Genomic DNA, 27,904 nt, shown 5'->3' with positions numbered 1-27,904 from the left:
GCCTAGAAAGTCTTTCAAGACAGTAAGCTGGGGTGGTCATAGGGCTCACTTCATTTGTTTTCTGCTTCTCTGAAATATCAGTCTTTTGTTGCCTCATGCATGAGGTCTTAAAAACTGTTTTTCTGTACATTCTGTCTGTTTTCATTGTGAGACAAGAGGGTTAGTCAAATATCTGTTACTACATCTTAGCTGGCAGTAGACATCACTTTATTCCATTCTAATCTGTAAATTCTCACTGCTTCCCTCCCTCTCCTCTCTCGTAACCTTCTAATTTAGTTGTTCAAAAAATGAAGTCAGTTATTCTATAGAGTGCTCCAGAGTCTAGATTTTCACCAGTTCTGTCCCCATTGTGTCATTTCCCTCTATTCCTTGTATTTCCTGTGAACTGATGGATCAGATATAGGTTCACTTTTATTTCTCAAGAATAATTAATAAGTGATACTTCTTGTTTTGTTACATTATAAGGCATATTAAAGGTGCTCTTTTTGTGATAAGAATGCTCAGTGTGTTCAAATGTCCTTAGCCCAGTCTATGAAGTAGTAGCTTTTTACCTAATGATTTCAGCAAGTTTTATTCATCTTTGCCTGGATCACTTATTTCAGGGATTGTAAAATGGTAGTATTCAAAGTTTGTCATTCTTTATGAATTTATAAACTAGAGCTCTTCTAAGAAATAACCTTTCCTTATCAACTAGTTGATTACTCTGAAATAGAGTTCAAATAGGAAGGTCAGGGTATATGTTGATACTTTCCTTTTTATGGGTCACTTTTCAGAATAATGGATTTGTTCCTTAAGAGCCCCCAGAGGCAACAGGTGATCAAATAAGGGTTTTTTTTTTTTGTTTTTTTAGTTTGATTATGAGCACATGATATGAGTTTTTGATATGGTTACTCTATCACAGTTATTGTTCTTACTGATGCTCAAATTGCCCCATCTTTGACCAATAGGAGCTTATTCAAGTTGGCCCTTGAGACCTTATTTCATGAGCCCAATAGTCTCTGATAGCTTCCTTGCTATCTGGTATGACAGATATTCCAGGCTCCTCTTGTACATTTCCTTTTCTAGGCCAGGCATCAGCTGTTTCTTCAAGAAGCTCTGTTTCCTTTTAGGGTAAATGGTGTTTTAAGACAATAATACTAGGGGTGTACATTGTCACAAGATTGGTCATTGTTTCTAGCTATACTTTTCAGGTAGACAGAGGTAGGATATATGTTTTTCTGTTGTATGTCTGAAGCAAACTATGTCACGAATTCATACTGAAACTTCCCATTCAAATTCAGAATTACAAGGTTTTTATTTAACCTCTTTTATATGTATATCTCCATTCCCCTACCCTGAGTATCCCAGTTCTCAAAAACACTGGAAATGTTAGACCTAAAATAATCATATAATTGCTCATTTACTTAATCACACAGTACACACACAGCAGTGTGAGAATAAGTATACTGACACTATGGGGTATGATTACCATGAACTGTTTTTTTTTGTTTGTTTGTTTGTTTGTTTTTTTGTCCTTAGGGTTTATCCCCTGAATATATACAGTCAAATCACTGTGTTTAAAGTCCCTTGAAATACTTCCTCTCTGTGTACTTAGTTATTACTCTTTTTTTTAATGTTTATATATTTTGAGAGAGAGGGAAAAAGAGAATCATAAGGAGGCTCCATGCTTAACACAAGCCTGACACTAGGTTTGATCTCACAACTATAAGATCATGACCTGAGCTGAAATCTAGTCAGGCACTTAACTGACAGAGCCACCTAGGTGCCTCTACTTACCATTCGTTTTGATGTTTAAATTGGCCTATGTTTAGCTCATGGGAATATTCAGTTTGTCTTCTGAGTCTTTTTAACACAACCCCAATAATCTTTGACGACTCTTTTCTTTCTAGTACAACAAACTGTTCCAGGTTTCTTACACATTTATTGGCCCAGACCTGGAACCAGCCATCCAAAATCCCTGGTTCCTTTTAGTGGGAAATGGTATTTAGAGACGATATAGGTACTAAAGTTGTGCATTCAACTTAGTTACTCATTATTTCTAGGCCTTTTCGGTGGCCAGATATAGGAAATATATTTTCCTTTTTCAGAAAACACACATCATTAGTTCAATTTGATGGTTCCAATTTAAACTTTACATTATTTTACTTCTTTGACTCTGTATTTGTTATTTTTCTTATGCTGAAAATATTGGTTCCTGATAACATAATTTCTTACTTTACATATAAACTGAGAACCTACTATGTATATGATTTCTGAGTAACAGTATTAATGTCAATAGTATGATTATTGAAAACTTTTAAGTTTTGGGCTTTTAAAAAAGTTTTTCCTAAGATCTATTCCAGTGGGTATTATTTAATTTTAACGTTACTGAAATAATTCCTTTCTGTGTAGTTAAACCATCAACTTAAAACACTGGTTTATTTCATTTTGCTTTTTATTTTCAGGTATTGTTCTTTTTTTCATGTGAATTTAATTCTGTTGTATCATTCTATACATTTAATAGTTCTAAAGTAAATCTTAACAGAAAAATCTAGCTTTTCTCTGTCCTCTACACACCCACCTACAAAGGTAGCCATTTTCACTATTTGTTTTTAATATAAGCAAGTATGTATATGTGTGTATCCTTTCTCCCCTATTTCTTACATAAAAAGTCTCTTATTATATATGGTAGTCTGCCTGCATTTTCCACCTACCAATATAGTCTAGAGATCCATCTGTATGTTGTACTCTGCTATTGTTACGTGATTGTTATTGCCCAAAACAACCTTTTTTTTTTTTTTTAATGAACCAGATTGCTAGTGACTGTAATAGGTAAAAATTATTTTCAAGGTGAGTTGTGGCTGTACATCTATCGTAAAAGATATTTTAGTTGTTTCAAACTGATTTAGAGATGTCAGTGATGTTAACTAAAATATAAATAGTAGTGTCCCTAAGGCCTAGTTTGGAACCCATTTGTCTCTCTACACTTCCCTTTAGGTGTTTTTACCATTGGTAAAATGGTTTTATGTACCATTGTTACATTGATGATTCCTAGTTCATGTACAGGTAATCCAGGCCGCCGAGCTCTGACATGCATAACCTATCACTACTTAGCACTTAGATGTTACCCAAGACATCTTAAACTTAACATACACAAAGTAGAACATTTTCCCCCCAAAATTATGCTCTCCCTACTCCCACCCCCAACTTTGCATTTTCTACAATTACTTCTTCCACATCTTGATTCATTTTCCTCACTTTTCACATTCATAGCTAATATTGATGATTTTATCACCAAAATATATTTCTAGTCTGGTGTCATTTCCATCTCCTCTTTCTCCATCACAAGCCAGAGATGCCTTTCCATTGCATGTGGGTCCTCCAGGACCTAGCCTGTAGTCATCTCCATGTTACCCCCACCCTTAGTCCCTCTGTCCATCCTGACCTTTCAGTATCTTAAAACACATCAGGGTCATTTCCCTCCTGGGTTTTTCATTGGTGTTTCCTCTGCTTGGAATGCTCTTTCCCCCCACTATAGTTCTCAGGCTAAATGTCATTTACTCAGTGTCTTTGTAATCACTCTTTCTAAAGTAGAATTCTCAAAATTCTTTGTTCTTGGTTGGTTTCTTTTATAGTACTCATTACAACTTGGAATTTTTTGTGTTTATTTGCCCTTTATCTGTCTCCTCCACTGGAGGAGTAGACATAGGAGACACCTTAATAGGAACTCAATAAATATTTGAAGAACATATAGAAAAAATGTGAAATTTCATTTTTAAAGTTGCAATTTAATGAAAAGCTTCACTTGCTCATGCAGAACCCATTATTTATTTATTCTCCACATTATTCCAAAATATTTTACAAAATATAAACAATGCTAGCTACAGAAATAAATGTGTGTGTGAGTATATGTTGTTGGAGGTGGGAAACATGTGGTTAGTCTTCAAAATACATTTCTAAGATTCTCTTTCCTAGAATTAGGCAGCAGATTTGGCTTTGAGCTTAAAAGTCACTGCAAAATGGTTTCCATGATCCACAGAACCTGTAAGATAAAAATCTTTTGAACTCTTTCCACCATCTTTCTGTGCCGCCATATTGGTATACATGAATGTCCTGGCAGATGCTCTTAAGAGCATTAACAATGCTGAAAAGAGAGGCAAATGCCAGGTTCTTAGTAGGCCATGCTCCAAAGTCATTATCCAGTTTCTAAACTGTGATGATGAAACGTGGTTACATTGGCAAATTTGAAATCATTCATGATTACAGAGCTGGGAAAATTGTTACAAACCTCATAAGCAGGTTAAACAACTGTGGAGTTATCAGCCCCAGATTTTATGTACAACTCAAAGATCTAGAAAAATGGCAGAATAGGGGCGCCTGGGTGGCTCAGTCGGTTAAGCGTCCAACTTCAGCTCAGGTCACGATCTCACCGTCCATGAGTTCGAGCCCTGCATCGGGCTCTGGGCTGATGGCTCAGAGCCTGGAGTCTGTTTCCGGTTCTGTGTCCCCCTCTCTCTCTGCCCCTCCCCCGTTCATGCTCTGTCTCTCTCTGTCTCAGAAATAAATAAACGTAAAAAAAAAAAAAAAAAGAAAAGAAAAGAAAAATGGCAGAATAATCTCCTGTCCCACCAGTTTGGTTTCATTGTACTGACCACCTCAGCTGGCATGCAGGATCATGAAGAAGCAAGACAAAAACACAAAGGGAAAATTCTAGGATTCTTTTTCTAGGATGTCATACATATATTCAAATTAAAAAAAAATCATTTGAAGAGGATGCTATAGTTGTGCTAGAAACCTAAAATAATTCTTTTATTACCTTAGATTTCACCCTGAGTTTATTATCAGCAGTTGTTTAATTAGGAATATTTTCCTAAGATCAATGAAATAGAAGATAGAGAATACTCATAAAGCAAACATGAACTCTGCTGTAAAGACTAGGATATGAACATATGGTAATGTTTTTTTCAACACTATATAAATTAGATTTTGAGAATTAATATTAATCACCATAAATAAAAGTCCAATGTACTTAGTTCTTACATTCACTTTGGTGTTTGAGCAAGTAAATACACCTTATGATAGAAACATTTCCTTTTAACACTCTTTGACAGGACTCTGACTTGAAGAAAACCGTGGATGAAAGTGCACGAATTCAGAGAGCATACAACCACTATTTTGATTTGATCATCGTAAACGACAATCTAGACAAAGCCTTTGAAAAACTACAAACTGCCATAGAGAAGCTGAGAATGGAGCCACAGTGGGTCCCAATCAGCTGGGTTTACTGATGATTCACTAAGGTTCAGAATGGAAATAAAACTTTTTAAAAGTGACTGCAACAAACAAGCCTTCTACTGAGAAAATACATGCACAGATAGACAATATCTGCCAAGTTTAGGCATTTTTATTGTGTAGATTGAAATACCAGTACACTATTCTGAATTTTTATATAAAATGTGGTTGGGAAGGTGTACTAATATATAATTTATCTTAATTTTTCTAACTTTTTATGGATAATATTTCTATTCATACCACATAAAGAAATGCGTTGAAGCATTTTGTATATGTTTTGATTTAGTACCCTTGCCTTTTTCATCAAAGGAATTTTCAAATCCTTCATTCTCATATTGGTCTCCCATTTTCACTGTGATAATGAATACTTGAAATAGTTTTGTAAAGCTGTCCTTTGGTTCAGTATCAACTAGTGAAGGGTCAGTTACTCTTAGGAAAAAATTGTAGTTATTGGCCTTCTTTCCTAATACAAGTTCTTACAGAAGCAGGACTGTAACGTCAGTGCCATCCAAGGCTGACATTGAAAGTCTGCTCAACACTACATGGCTTCATTATTTCAAAGATAGATGGCTATCCATTCTAATTTAAACAAATATATTGGTTTCTTTTCCCTTCATTTCTATCTTGAGGGGAAAAGTGAAGAGCAATAGTTGGCACTCTCATTTGTTGCCATGACAGGCTGATGCTTGAGTGAATGTGTCCCCAGCAAGCAAGGCCATGCAGGCTGAGAGAGTGCCTTATCCTGTAACACGTAAACTGACACAAAGTTGATTTATTTTCACATGTAGAAATTTGACAAAAATGAGCCTACTGCTTTCAACAGGTTTTCATTAGGATATGGTCAGCAAATGTATTATGCCTCTGCAAATTTTTTTGATGCTTTAAAATGCCTCTAAGTTTGCAAGTGGGGGATTTGGTGAACAATCAGTGTGCTTATTTTGAAGTGGGATGTGATTGTTAGAATATTTGTTAAATCTGTTGTGTTGAGAACCAAATCCATTGAACAATTTATAAGATTTGCAAATAACTGTAAGCCGTTTCATCCATATGTAATATATACATTATATAATATGTACATTGTATGTATTATATAATATATATTAAAAAAGGTTTCATATATTGTTTTTACGTTTCTGTTAGGAAATGTACTTTTTTGTTTAATGATTAGGAAAACAAAACAGCTCCCCTCCTTTAGATGCGTTAACATACTCAGATTTTTAAGATTCATCTCCATTTGTATCTCCCTTTAGGATTCTTACATGGTATATATTCTTCCTCAAACATATTTAGAGATGTAGCTCATCATTAAACTAAGTTAGCCATGTTTTATATTGCTGCCAACTTTTCACAGGGACAGTATTCACACTTAAAAGGTTAGGTGCTTAAATATTAGTGGTCATCTTTGTCAGTGGTAGGCATTAGACACCTGGCTGTTGAATTTGTTTTCTTCTCAGCAAAGCTGTCACATGGAATGCCAGCCAGGAGCACTTAGAGGGAAGAGAAAATACACGGCAGTAAGCAGTATGCACACATTGCTTTAAATCTTTTTAACAATGAAACAACGCCCAAGTTGCTGTATGGTTAAGAGTGGAAATCTATAGGTATTTTTTTCTAGAATTTCATATCCAGAACACAAATTAATGTTCTTTGTCCTAGCATAGGACATCAGTGGCAAAATGAATCATACCCTTTTAATAACTTTGGTAACTTTTAAACGACGTATATTTACATCAGAATTCTGGCTTCTCAAAGCAACCTGAATCAAAGCACAGTGTCAAGGTAATATCTTATGACTTAATGTTTCAACATACTATAAATTTTAAGAGAAGTTTCATTTTCATGTTCTCAGGAAATGTGCTGTCTTCTATGGTATGCCTTCATGCTGCTGCATGGAGCCTCTGTGAACAACTGTACGATCATCGTAACAGCACAAGTTTATCCACAAAAATATTTCAACTGTCTTGACATGATAGAGATGATTTTTACATCATATATATTTTTAGCTTTATCATCTAGCATAAAATGCATATTAGAAAATAGTCTATACTTAAAGGAATTATTTCTATTATAAATTGTATTCATGACTAATTAATACACACTTGATTCCCCATAATATAAAATGTATTAATGCTCTTTAGTTAATTTCAGTCAAGATGCCAGAGCTGAAGAGAATAAATTCAGAGAAGTTATTTCAGTCCAGATGCCAGAGCTGAAGAGAATAAATTCAGAGAAGTTCATTGTATCTCAATAGAGTCATTGAACTTGAAACTGAAGTCTCATCTGAGTCTGCAGGACCTGGCAGATCTCTGCTAGGGCAAGGAGTCCCAAGGGCCCCAGTAGTCTCCCAAGGCAACAAGAGTATAGTTGTAATCAAGGAAATGTGAATCTCTCTTGTGGGAAATATACAAAATAATGAGCTTTACCGAAGAGAAATGGTTTAAAGTGATGTTGAACAACTGATAATAGTTAAAATACACATGCACCTGCATATGCTTTTGGGAAATGTGCCAATACGTTAATGCACATGAGCATTCTTTGTAGACAGATGAATGTCCACATTCAGCATTCAGGGCATGACTATTTCCATACAACTAAATATTATGTGTATATATATATATATATATATATTTTATTTTCAAATATACAAATACCCATAGAATTGATGTTCCTGGGTAAGCCATATAACACTGTAACTAGTGGAATACATGTGATGCATTGCAAGTAGAGTTTCACTTTTGTTCTAGCCATGCCTTGATTATGCAGTCTCTATTTCTGTTTGGTATTTGGATAATATCAATCCAATACATCAGGACTTTGTTTACTTTTATCAATTCTAACTATACAGTTGCTGAACATAGCTTTTTAAAATAGAAATCATAAGCCCATGAACAACTACAGCAATAGTAGCCTGAATCTAGATTCTAGAATCTAGTAAATTTACTTATAGTAACTTATAAGGACAACTTTTCTTTAAAAGAGCAAATTGATTAACACAAATTTAGAAAATAATGCAAATTAGCAATAAAATACAATAGGGTAGCATTATAGATTATGGCCAGATACTAACTGCTTTGACCATACTTCTTAATGACAATAAAAGATGATCTTTGCTTTAACAATTCATTAAATTGCTGCTTATTGTTAGGTAAAACAACAAGTGTCATAATCTAGTAATTGGAGTTGATTTTCAAGATGGATAGCCATGGAGTTAGGTACAGTTACTTTAAACTGGTAAATATTGAACATCAAGTTCTAAAAATTGGTCAAAATAGCGATCTACTTAACATTGTACTTTTATGACTTCTGAAACAACACTCCATTTTCCAGAAATCATAGGATAGGGAGCCAATAATTTTGTAGTAATGAATCTTTATACTAAATATGAAAAAAGAAATCCTGAACTTTTATGTACATATATAGGTCATTTTTTAAATGTCTCAGTCACCATATATATTAATAATATATATACAGCCATATGTATAATATGTAAAACTTTCCCAAACTACATGAATAATAAAACTAAATGTGTTTACCCATGTAATTATAGCTAGTGTTCTTAAATGTTTACTCCCAAATTCTTAGACCTTCTGAAACTTTTTTTTTTTCATGTTGTTTTATAAGACTCTGGTTTTACCTTGAGGCAGATACTAATCTCCTTTTTGAAAAAAATGTATGATGAAATTCAGATCAGAAAATTATCACTATAACAATTTCCTTAAGGAAAAAGGACAGAGTTCTAAATGGCATTGTCTTGGGAAATACTTATTTAAGCTTTCAAATGAATTTGTGATATGACTCAGATTGAGAGATTGGGGTAACTGCCCTCCTCTTCTAATGGATTTGCTGTGAAAATATCTGTGTAATATCTGCATTTTTAGTTTTGGGAGAAATTCAGTATTTTAAATAATGGCATTATTGTATATAGTACAAGTGAATATTCACAAACTTTCTTTTTTTTTAATGTTTGTTTATTTTTGAGAGAGAGAGCGCATGAGTGGGGGAAGAGCAGAGAGAGAGGGAGACACAGAATCCAAAGCAGGCTCCAGGCTCTGATCTCTCAGCACAGAGCCTGACACAGGCCTTGAACTCACAAACCGTGAGATCATGACCTGAGCCGAAGTCGGACGCTTAACTGACTGAGCCACCCAGGTGCCCCTATTATTCACAAACTTTTAAGAATACAACTAATAATTCAGCATATGAGTTTTTGAGTATACATTGCATATCTAAAGGAGATAACTCTTTAATTCTTTAAGGTAAGATGATTTTTTAATTTTTTGTTAGCTTCAAGTTTTATTCATTTTTAAATATTTCCCATCCATTATGTTACTTTTTTGTGTTCCTGGAATTATTTAGTGCACAGAATCAAAAATGAGTCTTTAACACAGTAAAAAGTGAAGGAACGATATCTCATTTCCAAGGTAAGAATTTTAAAGAATGGTTCTCTACCACTCCTGCAGTACATGGCAGTACTTTCTTTAAAATAATCTCTTTTGTTAAAAATAGAGATGGTGTACTTCTAGCTGAGATCCTAATTCTGATTCTTGACCACCTGACCTTTGATAAAATTTATATCTCCCTTTACTTTTAATATTCCACTAGTTAAATAAGGCTAGCTTAATATTTGTCTTCACCTTAAATTACAAGAAGCAATTTGTATCTCTGATATAGTAAATGCTAGACTGGGAAATCCTTATTAGGCTGCTTTATCCATTTATTTTATGTATTCACTTATATTGAGGTTGTTTACCATTTAGTTTTTTTTAAAAGTGCATCTCTTTCAGAGGTTACATAATGAATGGTACATACCATTCAAGAATCTTACCTCCAGTTTTAAAACAGCTCTGAGGTTGTAGTTCCAGCCTTGGAAGAGGGCCTTTTCTGCTCTCAGTGGCGTTGGTCAGGAGAGTCATTTAGTTTAGAATGCCACCTCTAAGTCCAAACCTTTAGCGAATTCTTGCTGTTACTCACAAAATTTAAGCAATCCAGTACTCTCTTACATCCAACCACATTCTAATCTTTGCCCCCCTTAAAGCTGCCCTACCTTAATTCTTATGGCTGAAATTTATCACTGCAGCCCTATTGTTTAGCCCATAGTATTAAGTTTAAAAGGCCTCTGTTTATTTATAGGGAGAAATGTTTTGGCTAGACCCACTTAGTGGACCTTGAATCCAATATGAAGATATCTTAGTTGCATTCTTTCTCATAGCTTCGTGGCTGTTGGCTGATAATGCTGTGCTGTGATGAATGTGACTTGCCTCCACATGCCAGTCAGCCAGAAGTGACAGTTCCTTCCCTTTTTTCCCCTACTAGTTTTTACTGTTTTCTAATTTCTAGCACAAACTGAATGAACACAGCTACAGTTAATGTAAATGCCACTTAATACTTGGGAGAGCAATTGACTCCATGCTTGTAAACCTGTCTTGAGTCCTACTGAATAGGTATTGTTGTTGCCACAAAGCAGAAGCTAAAAGGTCTGATCTTACAAGTTGGACTGGATATTTTTGTTGTACTTTAGCCACAGCAAACTCTGGGGGCAGAAACCTACAAATATGGCAGGCCATACCTGAAATTTAGCTTTCCTCCTATCAGTCAAGGTGGCCTGAGAGCTTGGAGGAAGTGGAAAAAAGCAGAGCACTCAAAACTCCTCAGCTATAAATTACCACTATTAAACCAGAAGTCATCACCAGTTAACATATGTGGGTTTTGTCTTATTCTTAAATAGGAGAGACGGGCAGTGGGACAAATAATGTTGCTTTGAAGACATAAAGCTTGTTCTGGTAAACGTGGTCCAAATGAGGAATGCCTTCATCTTTTCAGGTAGAACCAAATTTGAAGAATAGCTCATCTCATCTGTAATTGAAATATAAGATAAATATTCCTTTTGGTTGTGTGTCCTCTTTGAAAAAGAAGAACCAACTGCTGTTTCTTTGGTAATGTTGACTTTTAAGGAAGTGGGATCTAGGGTTTTGCTGGAGAAGAATGAGCACTAGGGTTCAGCAAAACAAGTGTAGTTTTCTGCATGTTGAGTTCTGTTAGAGCCCATGGTGAGTATTTGATGTGAAAACCTTGCTTTGGGGTCCCCCTCCCCATTTCAGTTTGGTATATCTCTATTTTGAACACAAATGCATGCTGTTTTTAACCTCTAGTCTTTGAAATGGTTGTAGAACTTTTTTTTTTTAACAGAAGACAAAATGCTTATTAGCAACCTAAAAATAAAAGCTGAACAAGCTGCTTAAGTTTTCTAATGAAAAAGTTTAAAAATAAAATTTGATTGCTGCTGCTTTCCAAGTAATTGTATTATTCCTGTATAAAAGAAACATTACTGCTGTCCTTGTATAAATAAAATTTTCCTGCAGTACAATTAAGTATTGAGTTTTCAGAAACTGTCCCTATAAATTTTTTTTGCATATTTCCATATCCTGTCCAAACATGGGAGATTGTATATTCCAGGTAAACTATTTTTGTATATATAAAAATAAATATTTAATATTGCAAACAATGCAGTGTTTCATTTATAGGTAGAATTAAGGTTTAGAGGTAATACAGAGGATATCAGATTAGCTTTGGTAATTTCTTTTAAATGCTAATAATCTTTGTAAAAAGCCTGTAATAACATTGTTTTTCTCACCAAAATAAATATATAAATTTTTCACCTGCTTCTCTTCTTTAACAAGGAAACCCTAACTGTTGTTTCCTTTGTCCCAGCCCAAGTGATTTGGTGGCTTTCAAAGGTGATGTACTCAAGGAAAAAGAAACTGCAGACACAGGGAAGATTAAAATATAGGATCAAGAAAAGGCCTTTGTGCTTAGATAGCATGAGATGCTAGGACCAGCCAAGCAAGAGAAGCCCCGGTGGGAAAGACAACGCCTGCTGGGGCACACAGCTCACCCTTGAGGCCTGCGGTGGAAAAGGGAGGTGGACCTGCCAGGCTGCCCAAGAGGTAGACGCATGACTGTGGGTGAGTGCATGAAGCCTGCTTCCAGAAAAGGTACTTTGCAACTCTTTCTCAAGCAAGTTTCTGGGATTCCCTACCTTGTACTTCAGAAACTGCTAGTCCAGTGTACTTCTCACTTGTATCGTTCATTCTTTCATCTTACGCTGCCAGTATTCTACCACTGCAGTAAAAATATTACCACAAATTTAGCAGCTTAAAACACAGACTTAGTTCTGTAGGATGGAAATCCAACATGGGTCTCGCCAAACTAAAATTGAGACGTTTCCCAGGGCCTGCCCTGGCTCTTACTGCTGGAGAGAGAATCTGCTTCCAGGTTCCTGTGGGTTGTTGGCGGACTTCAGTTCCATGGTGTTGTAGAACTCAGGTCCCCTCTTCCTGGCTGTCAGGTGGACTGCACTCTTGTTTTTGAACTGACCTCTCCTGTCCCAGAGCTAGCAACAGCACTGAGTCCTTCTTATGCCACATCTTTCCTGCATTTTCTTTGGCCAAGTATCTCTCTGACTCTTCTGCCTTTTTTCTTTTAAGGGCCCACCCAGATAATCTGTCCATCTTAAGGTCTGTAACCTGAAAAACACCTGTGAAGTCCCTTTTTGGCATGTAAGGTAACATGTTCACAGGTTCCAGGGATTATTACATTCTGGACCTCTCTGAGGGACTGTTCCAGGGCCATACCACACTAGCTAATGTGTTTCTTTCTGCACCCACTTAGGAAAGAGGAGTGGTCATGGAAACATCTGAGTGAAGGTGGCTGGCCTCTTCAGAAGTATTACCCTATTTTCTGTTTTCTAGGTGATCTAGTCTACTGGAACTTGTTTCCAAATGTAACTATTTTTAATAGTTCTTGATCTCAAGCAGTAAATAAAGGTACATTTACAGTTAATAATTATATGTAGTGATGAAGATTCCAGTTAGAAGAGCCTTTTGGAGGCCCAGCACTACTTTGTCCACAACATTACATTGGGGTCTGCTAAGGAATGGCAGTAACTGGGGGGTGGCAGGGTGGCTAGGAACACCTGTAGCAGTATAGGCACATCCTGGGATGGCATCTTTAGTTTTTGTTGCTTTGGGGTGGTGTTAGTTGGTGCATTTCAACTTAGAGGCTCATGCATACAAAATTCTAACAGGAACAGAAGGGTAACTCCCCTAGCCTTGCCCCAACTTCTAACTCCTCTCTCTTCCCCCAAGGAGCCACTGTCAGGTTTCTTGTGGGCTTTTTTAATGTTTATTTTTGAGACAATGGAAAGGCACAGTGCAAATGGCGGAGGGACAGGCAGTGGGAGACAGACTCCGAAGCATGCTCTTGACTCTGAGCTGTCAGCCCAGAGCCCAACGTGGGGCTTGAACTCACGAACCGGGAGATCATGACCTGAGCCGATGTCAGATGCTTAACTGACTGAGCCACTCAGGTGCCGCTTCTTGTGGACTCTTAAAGGAAGCTCCCGTTGCACTGTGGTACATGTGTATCTATTTTTTATACAAGTAGATTCTTCTTACACAATCTGTCCTCAGTTTGTTGTTTATAAAAGTTTATTTCAGAAAGCCAGAAAGGCAATGTATAGTGCCACAGCTGTAGCTAAGGTGCTTTTTTTGTTGTTGCCACACAATGTGCAATTTTTTTCCTCATGCGTCCTAAGATTTAGTCTCGTTTTTGACTGAAGCAATGAAAGCGTTGTTTGCTTCATCTCTTCCATTTTAACATTCAAGTAGATGACAAGGTTATATATATATATATATATATATATATATATATATATATATATATATATATGCATATGCATGCTGGGTAACATGTTTCTCTTCAACAACTGCGACTTCTCATCCTCCCTGCTCCTAAAGTCAGACCTCTGGCAGGAGGTCCTAGCTACTTTTTACTAAGGGAAAGAAGGGATTTCAGGTCCCCAGTGGATATTAGCAATGGAATCAGGGGCACTAAAGAGACATTCCATGCATTTTTATAGAAGAATGTCAAGACAGAATTAAAATATGTAGTATTTTACAAATCAAACATCCAGAATGCATAGGAAATCAGCATTGTTCTAGACCTAGAATTGGTATGTTAGTCAAAGCATGACAAAAATGAAATGTATATAGCTAGACCCCTAAGGAAGGGTGTCCTGCTATGAGATCATTTTAATTTTATTCAGCAGAGGAATATGTATACTGTAGTGGTATTTACAGTTCATTTCCTCAATCAGCACATGTTCTATAGACTCAGCTGTCTTTATGAAAGAAAGTGATAGATGGACCTATCTCGCTGTAGAAGAGGGTTTTAACTAAACACCAGCTTAGAGTTCTCAACCCTGTGGGTGCTGGAGTTACCTTAGACACTGGGCCTCTTGGTAGCTAAACTCAGTAGTATCTTAACAATTCTGAAAAATACCTAACTTTGATGGTCTTGTACTTCTAATTCACATGTTATTAATGTGCTCTGCGTAAAGCACAGAGCCCACTGAGGCTTATATAAAGAATTCGTGGGACAGTGTTGGGGTCCTCCTCGGTGACAACTTTTATGGATGACGGCAGTCTCTCCAGGTTCATGTTGACTGTGGCAAACAAACGCTGTGCGACACCAAACCTTTCTAGATCCTTCAGAGGAGCCAAGATTGGGTTTTTAAGATCAGATACTCCATCAGCCGAGAGACCATGAAACTGAAATGACATGTTTAAGCAAATTCACTTAAAATGTTACAGAAAATCCACAGAGAAAAAATAGTTTTTTACATTCCTCAAAAGGAGCACCCTTAAGATGTAACAAATAACAAGATTTATGTGACCTGGGCCCTGACCTTATGCCTGAGTTTTCCAATTTGCCTGCAGTTCTGACAGTCCTTCTACTCTCTGAACTCTGTATCTTCTCCTAGATCCCTTAACTTCAGGAGATTAGGAAGTTCAGAATGTAACTTTCCCATACACACAGTATGTATTGTTTATTTTAATGATATTAGAATTTCCTATACAGCTGCTTGATCTCCTCAAAGGGCTAAGTACCACAGTTTAGTTATGCTTCCTGCCTCAAGAACCTTTCTTTTGCTATTCCTTCTACCTGGGAGACTCTTCCTCTAGAGTTCCACATAGACCTTTTCTTCTCCTCTCTCATGGTCCATTGAAATGCCACGTCAGAACAGCCTTTCCTGATCTTCCCTCCACCCCCATATCTCAACGACTATTACCCTACTGTCTTTCTGAAGATAGTCACTGTTTAGTCTGTTTTCTAAAATCTAAGCTTTTTAGGAGGCTGGTCTGTCATAGAACATAGTGCCCTCAATGTGCTGAATGAGAGTTCACTTCAGCTGCTGCTCTAATTGCAAGTTCTCAGATTTTTACACAGGCATTGAAAACCAGATCCAATTAATGTAGAGAGTAAAATTTAAAATAAAAAAATGAAGGGAATCCAAAAAATTTCCAGAAATGTCCTGAGCAATGATAACCTTACTAAAACTTGCCCCAGTGGCAGAAGTGCAGCACGCATTTGATAAAAGTAATTACCACAGGCTTAACATCAGCTTTTGGTCAAGACCATCAACTCTGTTTGACTTCAGAGTGGACCAGGCTTGCTCTTTGAGCACCACATCCCAGCGATTTAAGAATGAGCTCTACTGGCACAGCCTCAAGACTGCCTATAGCAGGCTGTGTCTGGAGTCTAGTGGATAGGGGCTGAGCAGCATCCAGCTTCCTACTCTGAATATCTGCCAGGCCCATGGGTCCAGAGACCCTTCTAGGTAAGGGTCACCCAAAGGGTGGGGGCAGGCGCAGAATTAGCAGTCTCTAACTCACCTTCTTCCCAGTTTGGCAAACAATTAGTGTATCTGATGCTGTTCTTCCAAAAGCCCTTCTGAAAGGCTCTCCAAGTTATTCTGGCCACCAGATAAGAGAAGACAGGAATACAGGTAGAATTTTGTACCTGTTCTAAGTAAATCCCTATAAGAAACACAATACCCAAATTCGTTCAGAAGGCAGGAGCCTCATTGTCTTTAGCGTTGCTGCAGTATCTAGGGCAGATTATGTGAAGATACCCAGGAAATTCTTCAAAAGAAAAATTCTTTGTCTATGTTGAACAGCTCCCAAAAACCACACAAATGACTCTGTGGGCTTTTGTGCCACTGTAGAATACCAGCCATTCTAGAACCCTGAATGTGGCTACCTTTAGACCAACAAAGCAGAACTTGGATGATCAGATCTAACGCAGACTACAAGGAAGATGACAATGAAGTATGAGTTTGTTGGGAACGGGAATTAGCTAATGTGGTCTTGCAGTAATATACACACAATTCAGGAAGTATTTCCTGAATGCAGTAGATAATTTTGTAAATCTTAGGACCCTGGGAAATGCTAAGTGCAAAGTTACTGCTATGCTCATCATTACGGACAAATAGATGATACTGTTTTCATAACTACACCACCAGCCTTTACCCTTAGCTGACCCCAGAACAAACATGCTGGCACATTTTCAAGTAGTTCAGTTTTTGTGGTCACAGTACAAGAACCCAGAATTCCTCTACCAGTGGGTAGAAACTGCTTTCAGTTGTGAATGGGCTGTAAACTGTTCCTTGGAACAATGCCCTTGTTCAGATGTCTTTGCTATTCAGAGAAGTACCCAAGGCACTAAGCATGGTGCTCAAAGTTCTCAGACTAGATGGATAACAAATTTCAGGGTCCTGTCCAGGCACTTAATCTCAATACCTACTTCCCAGATCTGGGAGCAGAGCTCTGAGCTTTGGATTTTTTAGCCTACAAAGCATGTCCGGTAACCAGACCTTAAAATAATCTAGCCTGGTATGCTTTTGTTCTCTGCCCCAGGCTGAGCAACACCTGCCCCATTCGAGTGACTTCTGGGCAGTGTATTGATGGTTCCTTCTATTAATGACCCAATTTGTAACTTAAAAAGGTAAGGCTTAATCTTGACTCTCCAGGGCTAAGGTCATCACTACCTAACTCTGAGACCAGTCTCCTCTTAAATACCTTCCTGGTGAATTTGAGGCAGAGCTGTATCCAACTGGCCTAACCATAACCCTGCAAATGGTGTCAGGTTCCTTCCCTGCAATGTTGCAACCAAACCTTGACCAAAATTCTCCAAACACTGGGAAAAACATGAGATTTGGAATCTAATGGCAAAGTTGAGAGTCCTACCCTACTAACAAGTTCTTTGTACAAATCCTTTTCCTCTCAATCTCAGTCTTCCCATAGGGTAGGGTGTGTGGTGTGATGTGGACAGTGTGATACAAAAAAAAAGTGGAGTTAATAACATCTGTTTAACCTATCTTGAAGGGCTGTTATGGATGAGAAATCCTAAAGGTGTTTTATCAGTTGTCGGGTGCCCATCCCCAGGTCCCATCTGAGAGGTTTCTTACCAAGTGACACAGCGCAGGAATAATCTGGAGTTTACAGCAAACACCCAGCAGAACCGCTGCATTGTCTGGCATTTCTGCAGGAGACAAACATCAGTCACTGTCCAAAAAACCCATGGGAACAGGCCAGCCCCTGAATTGTACCTAATTTATACTTTAGTGCTCTCCCATCAGCCAGGCAGAGAACATGCTCAGTCTCAGTAATTACTGAAAAAATGAAAGGTGCTAAAGAGGCAGCAAAGGCCTTTTAGGTGGGAACCAGGTAACCAGCTCTGTGTTCACTAGAGGATAGTCCTTGGCATTCAATTTGCCAATCAGGAAGAACTGTACAGACACAAGGAAAAGCAAATTTATGTAGAAAAGTAGAACCTACCTTTTCTTAAAGACAACAAAGGTGAAGAAGGAAGCTTGTGCCCCTCCCAAAGCCAAAGCAAAGGCTTTGAAGGCCCAGAAAAGGGTGCTGAAATCACACACACACACAAATCTACGTCACCTACCTTCCAACAGGCCAAGACACTGTGTCTCCAAAGGCAGCCCAAATACCCTCAAAAGAGTGCCCCCCGACCAGGAGAAACCCACTTGACCACTATGCCATCATCAAGTTCCCCCTAATCTTGAGTCAGCCATGAAGGAAACAGAAGAGAATAACACACTTGTGTTCATTATGGAGGTCAAAGCCAACAAGCACCAGATAAAACAGGCTGTATGAAGCCTGTGTGAAGCACAGGCTGTGTGAAGCAGCTGTATGACATTGATGTGGCCAAGATCAACACCTCCATCAGGCCCAATGGAGAGAAGGCAGCATATGTTCAACTGGCTCCTCACTATGATACTTTGACTATTGCCAATGAAATTGAGATCATCTAAATGGAATCCAGCTGGCTAAATCTAAATTTTTTCACCCAAAAAAAAAAAAAAAAAAAAAAAGAACCTAAGATTTGGTGATAAGAGCTGTGTTTGAGCTGTGCTACATATTTAGGGTAGGACTTTGGGTATACCTCTGTGAGCATGTTTCCTCATTTGACCATAGTTTTGTTTCTGCATATGCCAGAGAACCAAGTAAACTGTGAAGGGTTCCTTCCACTCAGGTCACTAGTCATTTTGGGGACAAAAATGCAACATGGCTGGATAAAGGGGTGGCACTGCAGAGCCCCTCCAGCCACCCACACTAGCTTGACACAAGGGGCACCAATGGCACAATGAGTTGGTGCAGGGTTGTGATGAGGCTGAGGGCTACACTGGAAGGGCCCTGCCAAGTCCCAGGAAAAGGAAATCCACATCAATGTTATTCAAAATGGATTTTAAATACCAACCAGGATAAAAACAGACACAGAGAACCCAAATCCCTCAGGCTATAACCTTTGAACTGGAAAGGCAAAGAGAGAAATGAGTCACCTGTTGCATCATCTGGTCCAGGGACCACTCATGAACTCCCTCCATTTCCTGCATTCGTTAGCAGCCTTATTTATAAATAGCAACATGTCACCAAGGCTGTGGCCCAGCAGAGTACAATGAACTATAGCCCATTTCTAAGACAGAAATGCTGCTAGGAAGATAAGGCAGTCCTCCCTCTTGAGAACCCCCTAAAATTGCATTTAAATGTTGTGTTTGCATTTGCCCACAGAGAGGGTCCACAGTCCATGAATTATCAAGCAGGCCCTTATCTCAAATCAGGAAGATGCAGCTGGTAAATATATGACCCCAGGTGGAAAGATCACAGGACCGGGAAGGGCAGTGACAAAGTCACCTGGAACATGATCATGTCCTGGCCGAGCCACTGTCACACATCATCTCCCGTGTTTATGCTTCCATTCCCTCACTTTTCTGGCTCCTGAGTCCCGTGTAGTCATCATCCACTCTCCCTTATTCTTAGAAATACTTTAGTTCCAGGTTAGGAGGATAGTCATTCACTATTTTGAGCAATGGTGGTAAGGAGAGAAGGATGAAATAACAGCATCTGCTTTACAAACCATACCAACTAATTTTACTACTTTAACTTCCCTGTGGGTGCAGATGATTATCTTCCCCTATCTCAGCACCTAGCAGTGCCTACAACACATAAGAGGCCTCTTCAGTATTTCTTGAGTTGAAATGATTTATTTTGACTGCTCTTCTGTATTCTCTTTACAAATGAGACCTGAGGAGTTCACACTTAAGGTCACAAAGTGGTTGAGGAAGAGTTCCAGACACAGGCAAGATGCTGGATAAGTTAAGCATGAAGAGACTGGTTCAAGGTGCAATGTAGGAAGATCCTGAACCCACCTCTTCCTGTGGTGCCCCAAATCTCCAGCTACATATGGAACAATATCCTCTGAAAAAAAAAACCCACAACCACCAGAGCAACTCCTACACATCTGGCAAGCAAGGAACATCCCACATTGAAGCAGGTAAGAAAGGCTGAGCCACAAAGTCACCATAAACCCCACCTTTGGCACAGTGACCCACAATTGGAAGAGAACTTAAAAGCTTCTCTATGAAAAGCAAAGAGTTTGAACCCTACATTTTTAAGACAGGCACCCCAGGAACCAGCTCCTTACACCTCTAGCTTTGAAAGCCAATGGGGCTCATGTCCTTGAGACCCACAAGGCTATAGCAAACTGAGAAATGGTTCATTAAAGCCTTGCACATGGACTTACCTACACCAAGCCAGCCGTTTGACAGGTGTCCAGACTTTCTGTGCAACAGGCTTGTTATCTTAAAGCAGCAATCTGGGGGTGCCTGTGTGGCTCAGTCAGCTAAGCATCCAACTTCAGCTCAGGTCATGATCTCACAGTTTCTGGGTTTGAGCCCCACATCCAGACTCAGAACTTGGGGCCTGTTTTGGATTCTGTGTTTCCCTCTCTCTGTGCCACTCCCTGCTCACACTGTCATTCAAAAACAAACATTAAAAAAGAAACAAGCAGCAATCTAAAGGGCAGACACCTCAAACAGAGGAGAGGCCTGCTGGAGTACACTGTAAGGATAGATAGCTGCCAGTGCTTACCATCTTTGCATCCTTCCTCTACCACACTCCAGAGCACCAATATCGCCTGGAGGGGAGCCATCGCACGGGTCTGATGCTCTAGTTTTTATGGTTGCCAGCCAGAGAATACCTCTTGATCACCTGGCTCTGGTGGTGAGCAGGCTTGAGATCCTGGGCCCCATGGGACAGTAACAAATGGAGAGAGTTCTTGGCTGCCTACTACCCCCAGTTTTCCCATGACAGGCCTACTTGAAGAAGAAGGGGAAGATGGCAGCTGAGTAGGAGGAACCTAGGCTTGCTGCATCCCACAAATACAACTAGACAACTATCATATCATCCTAAGGACGCCAGAAATCTATCTGAAGACTGGCAGAATAAACTCCACAACTAAAGGTAGAGAAGAGGCCACATCAAGAAGATAGAGTCCAGAGTTGTGGCTTGAGAGAGAAATGGATCATGGCAACCACAGAATGGAGGGAGCAGTGGTCACAGAGAAGGGTGAAACACAGGGGAGCATACAGAAAAAATGAATCCCCACAGCAATTGGCTTGGAAAGCAAAAGGGCACTTACTTCCTGAGTTCTTGCAACCAGGGGTGCTTAAAGCCCCGATTTTTAAAGGACATCGCCTGCCTTCTCTTCAAGAGCAGCCCCAAATAGCCCGCAGACATACAGCATGAAATAGCAATCTGAAGAGTGTCTTGGGGCACACACTGGGGAGGTTAGTTGCTCATCTGAGAGCATGTTCTAGAGAGACAGTGTTCATAGAGAGACCCCTCTGAGAACATAGGAACTGGCAAATGCCTTCCCCTACCCCTCCCATTAACATAAAAGCAGAGTCACCTGTAGTAACCAGGGCAAGGGGCACCTGGCTGGCTCAGTCGGTTGAGCATCCAACTTCGGCCCAGGTCATTATCTTGTGGTTTACGAGTTCCAGCTCTGCATTGGGCTCTGTACTGACAGCTCAGGGCCTAGAGGCTGCTTTGGATTTTGTGTCTCCCTTTCTTTCTGCCCCTGCCCAGCTTGCATTCTGTCTCTCTCTCTCACACAAATAAATAAAAACATGTAAAAAAATTTTAAAGTTCTAAAAAGTGTAATGCCAACAGTTGGTACTTAACTCAATTATACCTAGCATCATGCTCTGCAAGAACCACACTTTCCAGTCATGCTTGCCTCATTCCCAGCAGGCCCCCCCTTCAGAAGAGGGCCCCAAACTCCTGACAACACTGCATCTCCTGACTTACACGTTTTGTGAGGCCTCTGTTCCAGTGGCAGCAGCAATAGATCTCATTAACAAGCAGACCAGAGCACACCTAGTTAAACACACCAACTCAGGCCAAGGACCAAACTCTGTCCACAACAAAGAGAGGCTCTATAGACTAGTCTGAAGGATAAAGTAGCCAGGACACGTTAGAGACACTCCTGGAATCACCAGGCCTTGGGGAACAGGGGCCATTACACTGCAGAGCACTACAGGATCTCTTCTTCATAAAGCCCTTACCTAAGGGTAAGAACAGAAGATGTAGCTAACTTTCCTAACAACGAAACAGGCACAGAGACTTAGACAAAATAAGAAGACATTTTGTCCCAAATGAAAAGACAAGGCTACCTCAGAAGTTCTAAGAAAAACAGATATATAGTACCATGCCTGGTAAAGAATTTAAAGCTGTGATCCTAAGGATTCTCATAGGACTTGAGAAAAGAGTGGAGAACACTAGGGAGACCATTAACCCAGAGATAAGGAATAACATAGCAGAGATAAAGGGCTCAATAAACAAACAAAATGAGAAACAGTCTTGATGGCATGAGTATCAGGCTGGAGAAAACACAGGAATCAATTAATGATAGAAAAGACAGTAATGGAAAGAAATCAAGCTGAACAAAAGAGAAAAAATAACTATGCAAAACAAGAATAGACTTAGGAAACTCAGTGACTCCATCAAATGTAATGACATTCACATTATAGGAGTTCCAGAAGAAGCAGAGAGAGAAAAGGAGCCAGAAAATTTATTTGAAGAAATAATAGCTGAAAATTACCCTGATCCAGGGAAGGAAACAGATATCCAGATTCAGGAGGCACAGAGAACCTCCAACTAAATCAGCAAAAGCAGATGCACACCAAGACATACTGTAATTAAAATGGCAAAATATAGTGATAATGAAAAAATATTAAAAGACAGGGGCACCTGGGTGGCTCAGTCATTTAAGCATCCAACTCTTGATTTCAGCTCAAGTCATGATCTGAGGGTTGTGGGAGCAAGCCTCAGTATTGGGTTCTGCACTGGGCATGGAGCCCATTTAAGATTCTCTCTCCCTCCCTCTGCCCTTCCCCACTTGTTTGCTTGCACTCTGTCAAACAAATAAATAGGTAAATAAAAATTTAAGAATAAAAGCAGCAAGACAAAGTAACCAGTTACATACAAAAGAAAACACCATAAGGCTATCTGGATTTTTCAGCAGAAACTTTCCAAGCCAGAAGGGAGTGGCAGGATATATTCAAAGTACTGAGTGGGAAAAATCAGCAGCCAAGAACACTGTCCAGCAAGGCTATCATTAGAATAGAAGAGAGATAAAGATTTTCCCAGATAAGCAAAAACTAAAGGAGTTCATGACCATTAAACCAGCCCTGCAAGAAATACTAAAGGGGACTCTTGACTAGAAAGGAAAGATAAAAAAATGACAGTATGAAGGTCAAAAACACAAAAGCAATAAAAATGAGTATTTCTGTGAAAAAACAGTCAAGGAACTCACAAAAAAGACATAAAATATGACACTATGTACTTAAAACATTGAGAAAGAAGGAGTAATGAATGGGTTCAAACATAAGTAACCAACTTACATGCAGAAGATGTTATGCTATGTTATGTTCTGCTACATGCAGAAGATGTTATGTACACACCTAATGGTAACCACAAACCAAAAGCACTAGTAAAGAGGCAAAGAATAAAGAGATAGAAATGCAAATATATCACTAAAGAAAACCAGTAAACCATGAAAGCAAGAAAGGATCAGAGAAAATGTTCAGAAACAACCACGAAACAAATAATAAAATGGCAACAAATGCATATCAATAATATCTTGGAATATAAATGGACTAAATGCTCCAATCAAAAGATAGAGAGTAACAGAGTAGATTAAAAAATAAGACCCATCTATATGCTGCCAACAAGAGACTTATTTTTTAAAAAAAATTTTTTAGTATTTATTTTTGAGAGAGAGAGACAGAGTGGAAGCAGGGGAGGGGCAGAGAGAGAGGGAGACACAGAATCTGACACAGGCTCTAGGCTCTGAGCTGTCAGCACACAGCCCGACGTGGGACTCCAACTTGGGAATGGTGAGATCTTGACCTGAGCTTAAGTCAGCAGATGCTTAACCGACTGAGCCACCCAGGCACCCCAACAAAAGACTTATTTTAGACCTAAAGACACCTTCAGATTGAAAGTGAGGGGATAGAGACACATTTATCATGCAAAAGGATGTCAGAAGAAAGCTGGTATAGCAATACTTATATTGGACAAAATAGACTTTAAAACAAGACTGTAACAAGAGACAAAGAAGGACACTATATAATAATAAAGAGGCCATCATCCAGCAAGAAGACATAAAAATTGAAATATGTATGCATCCAACATGGGAGCACCCAAATACATAAAGGAGTTAATAACAAACATAAAGGAAATAACTAATCTATAATAATACAGTAACAGGAGGGGACTTTAACACCCCACTTATATCAATGGACAGATTATCTAAACAGAAAATCAGCAAGAAGATGGCTTTGAGTGACACACTGGACCAGATGGGTTTAACAGTTATATTCAGAACATTCCTTCCTAAAACAGCATAATACACATTCTTTTCAAGTGCACAAGGAACGTTCTGCAGAACAGACCGCATATTAGACCACAAACAAGCCTCAACAAACTTAAAAAGATCAGTCATACCATGCAGCTTTTCTGACTACAACATTATGAAACTAGAAGTCAACCACAAGAAAAAATCTGGAAACACCACAAATACATGGGGGTTAAATAACATGCTACTAAACAATAAATGAGTCAACCAGGAAATTAAAGGCAAAATTAAAAATTACATGGAAACAAATGAAAATGAAAACATGATGGTCCAAAACCTTTGGGATGCAGCAAAAGCAGTCATAAGAGGAAAGTGTATAGCAATATAGGCCTGCCCCAACAGCAAAAATGTCAAATACACAATCTAATCTTATACCTAAAGGAGCTAGAAAAAGAACAAAACCTAAAACCAGCAGAGGGAAGGAAATAATAAAGACTAGAACAGAAATAAATGATATAGAAACTAAGACAACAATGGAAGATCAATGAAACCAGGAGCTGGTTCTTTGCGGGGGAGGGGGACAAAAAAATTGATAAACCTCTAGCTGGACATATCAAGAAAAAAAGAGAAAGGACCCAAATAAAGTCACAAATGAGAGATTAAAAATAACAAACACCACAGAAATACAACTTATATGAGAGTAGTATAAAAAATTATATGTCAAAAAACTGGATAACCTAGAAGAAATGGATAAATTCCTAGAAACATATAACCTACCAAAACAGGAAAAAAAAAAAAATAGAAACTTTGAATAGATTACCAGCAAAGAAATTGAATCAGTAATCAAACAACTCCCAAGAAACCAAAGTCCAGGACCAGATGGTTCCACAGGCAAATTCTACCAAACATTTAAAGAAGAGTTAATAACTATGCTTCTCAAACTATTCCAAAAGATAAAAAGGAAGGAAAAAAGTTCCAAATTCATTCTATGAGAGTAGTGTTATCCTGATAGCAAAACCAGATGAAAACACCAAAACAAAACAAAACAAAACAGAATTTTAGGCCATTATCTCTGATGAACATGGATTCTAAAATCCTCAAGAAAATACTAGCAAACCGAACCCAAACCCAATACATTTAAAAAATCATTCACCATGACCAAATGCAATTTATTCCTGGGCTGCAAGGTTGATTCAATAGTCACAAATCAATGTGATACATCACACCAATAAGAGAAAGGATAAGTTGGTTAAGGATCTGACTTCAGCTCAGGTCATGATCTCATGATTCATGAGTTCAAGCTTTGTGTCGGGCTGTATGCTGACAGTTCAGAGCCTGGAGCCTGCTTCAGATTCTGTGTCTCCCTCTCTCTCTGCCCCTCTCCCTGTCTGTTTCTCAAAAATAAAAAAATAAAAAAAAATTTTTTTAATAAGAGAAAAGCTAAGAACCAAATGATCACTTCAATAGACACTGAAAAAGCATTTGACAAAGTACAACATCTATTCATCATAATAACCCTCAACAAAGTAGGTTTAGAGGGAACTTATCTCAACATAATAAATGCCATTTATGAAAAACCCACAGCTAACATCATCTTCAATGGGGACAAACTGAGAGTCTTCCCCTAAGGTCAGGAACAAGATAAGGATGTGTACTCTCACCACTTTTATTAAACATAATAGTACTAAAAGCCCTAGCCACAGCAATCAGACAACAATAAAAAAGGCATTCAAACTGGTGAGGAAGAAGTCAAACTTTCACTCTTTGCAAATGACATTATACTATGTATAGAAAACCCAGAAAACTCCCATCAAAAAACTAGAACTGATAGGGGCATCTGGGTGGCTCAGTCGGTTGAGCATCCAAAACAACTGACAGCAGTTGTTCTGACAACTTGTCAGAAACAGCAAGTAAGTCTCAGGTTATGTGTCAACTCCCAGTGGCTGCCTATGTGCAAGGCTGCAGAGAATTTGAAACTTTGTCCAGGTTTCAAGGAGAAGGGGACTGTGATGCATTCACCATTTCAGCCACATACTGCATATTTCACATCACTGAACTAGGCTATTGATACAAATATTTCAATAAGTAATAAGGCATGTGAGAAAAAAAAAAAAAAAAAGCCCTTCACAAACTGGAAAACTCTGGCCAGTAGATTAGCCCCTAATAGAATGGCTATATCGAAAGACTCGAGTACACTGATGTTAACATCAGGGAGGAAGGGTCTCTAGTAGTGTTCCACAGGCCTCTATTTTATGTCCTGTCCTAGTTAAAACATGTATCCATGAATTAGAACACAGCATATATACGTAACATATATTCGTTGGCATGTAGAGCTAGCAAGAGGGATCCTGTCTGATTAACTTTTTAAAACCTGATAATCTCCTTGGCCTCTGTTTGTCTGTGGTGCTGGGGAGCAGCCATGAATGCATCAGGAAGTCAACACCTCAACTAATATCATCATGAAGGGAAGTTGTGGGGACAGAGATCCTAGGCTGCTGTGCCAGGTCTTGCCTTTCCAAGAAGGAACTGGAAGCCCAGCCTCCTTACATAGGATGACTACCTTCTGATACCCAAGACCCTCCGGCATGGTGAATCCTGGATGGGAGTGATAGAGGAGTGGCAGGGCAGGGTCCACTCCTAGATAACCACTGCACCACTGTGCTCCAGAAGGGCCATCCCAGGACCATCGTGGAAGCTGTGTTGCTGCTGGGCCCAGCATCCTAGTGCATTGGGATACTCTCTACAGTCTCCCTGCCCAAAGGTACACAAGGTGGCCAATAAGTCTGCAATGAGGGTCAGAAGTACCAAAACACTAGAGGAAAAAGCACAATGAGGGTCAGAAGTACCAAAACACTAGAGGAAAAAGCACAATGAGGGTCAGAAGTACCAAAACACTAGGCAGATGGAAGCCACTTCCATGCAGCAGTGTCAGGGCTCAAGTATGAATCACAGGCTGTGTTTGAGGAGATGCCTTCCTTTGCTGCTGAGGGTATGTGCCTGCAGACAGCCCTCCTTGGAAGAGAAAAGAGAGAGTAGAGGAAGCTGGCATCACACTGAAGTCTTTGACTTTTCATGGCGATGATATGTTTCCTCAGCCTTTCACTTACCCTCCCTGTACTGCTGAAAGGGAAGTAACCATATTTACCACATCTTCCACAACAATAAGCAAAGCAATTTCAAAGCCACAACAGCACTTTCTTTCTCTCTTTCCATACCTGCTAGTGCACTGACCAAGAAGTAGGCTGTAGAAAAGAGCTCCTGGTTGCTGATTGTATCCTCTGGGCCTGGACACTTGCCCTGCATTCTGTACCCCACCAGACACAGGAAAGCCATGAGGTCCTGCTGCTGTGGGGGCTTCAGCTTCCCCAGTATTGCCATTGGGAGTGACAGGCCACTTAATATGTCCTCACACTGCATAAGGAAGAGAAAAGAGATGGATGTAGTAAAGCCAGAGGCCAAGCTGAGCCTCTGCCCCATGACACGCAACCCCTTGCCCTTCCACCATCTCCCAAGTAAAGCAAAACCCTAATTCCTTTCTGTTTTTAAATTACTAATCCGCCAGGTTAGATTTCCT

General features: G+C 39.1%; 2 protein-coding genes and 1 pseudogene across 8 annotated transcripts in view; 2 read left to right on the top strand and 1 right to left on the bottom strand.

Annotated features, from left to right (window-relative positions):
• PALS2 (protein associated with LIN7 2, MAGUK p55 family member) overlaps positions 1-11,924 on the top strand; it is a 114,741-nt gene extending 102,817 nt beyond the window's left edge. For all 6 annotated transcript variants that reach the window (XM_086694210.1, XM_086694235.1, XM_086694219.1 and 3 more), the window contains one exon: positions 5,091-11,924. In XM_086694210.1, the coding sequence (XP_086550336.1) occupies positions 5,091-5,267 (177 nt within the window). In that variant the 3' untranslated portion in view covers positions 5,268-11,924. The remainder of the gene's footprint in view (positions 1-5,090) is intronic.
• LOC112866538 (small ribosomal subunit protein uS8-like) lies at positions 4,036-5,082 on the top strand (annotated as a pseudogene).
• Positions 11,925-13,429: 1,505 nt separating the features above from the next.
• The window catches only part of GSDME (gasdermin E), a 64,728-nt gene continuing 50,253 nt past the window's right edge, over positions 13,430-27,904 (bottom strand). For both annotated transcript variants that reach the window (XM_025929854.2, XM_086694177.1), the window contains 3 exons: positions 27,546-27,741; positions 17,579-17,652; positions 13,430-14,879 (listed from right to left, as the gene is read on the bottom strand). In XM_025929854.2, the coding sequence (XP_025785639.1) occupies positions 14,649-14,879; positions 17,579-17,652; positions 27,546-27,741 (501 nt within the window). In that variant the 3' untranslated portion in view covers positions 13,430-14,648. The remainder of the gene's footprint in view (positions 14,880-17,578; positions 17,653-27,545; positions 27,742-27,904) is intronic.

Source organism: Puma concolor, chromosome A2 (assembly GCF_028749965.1).
Source record: "Puma concolor isolate L17-30 chromosome A2, mPumCon1.1.hap2, whole genome shotgun sequence".
NCBI classification, from domain to species: domain Eukaryota; kingdom Metazoa; phylum Chordata; class Mammalia; order Carnivora; family Felidae; genus Puma; species Puma concolor.
The sequence above is the reverse complement of the archived record's forward strand: the minus strand, read 5'-3'. Positions and strand labels throughout refer to the sequence as shown.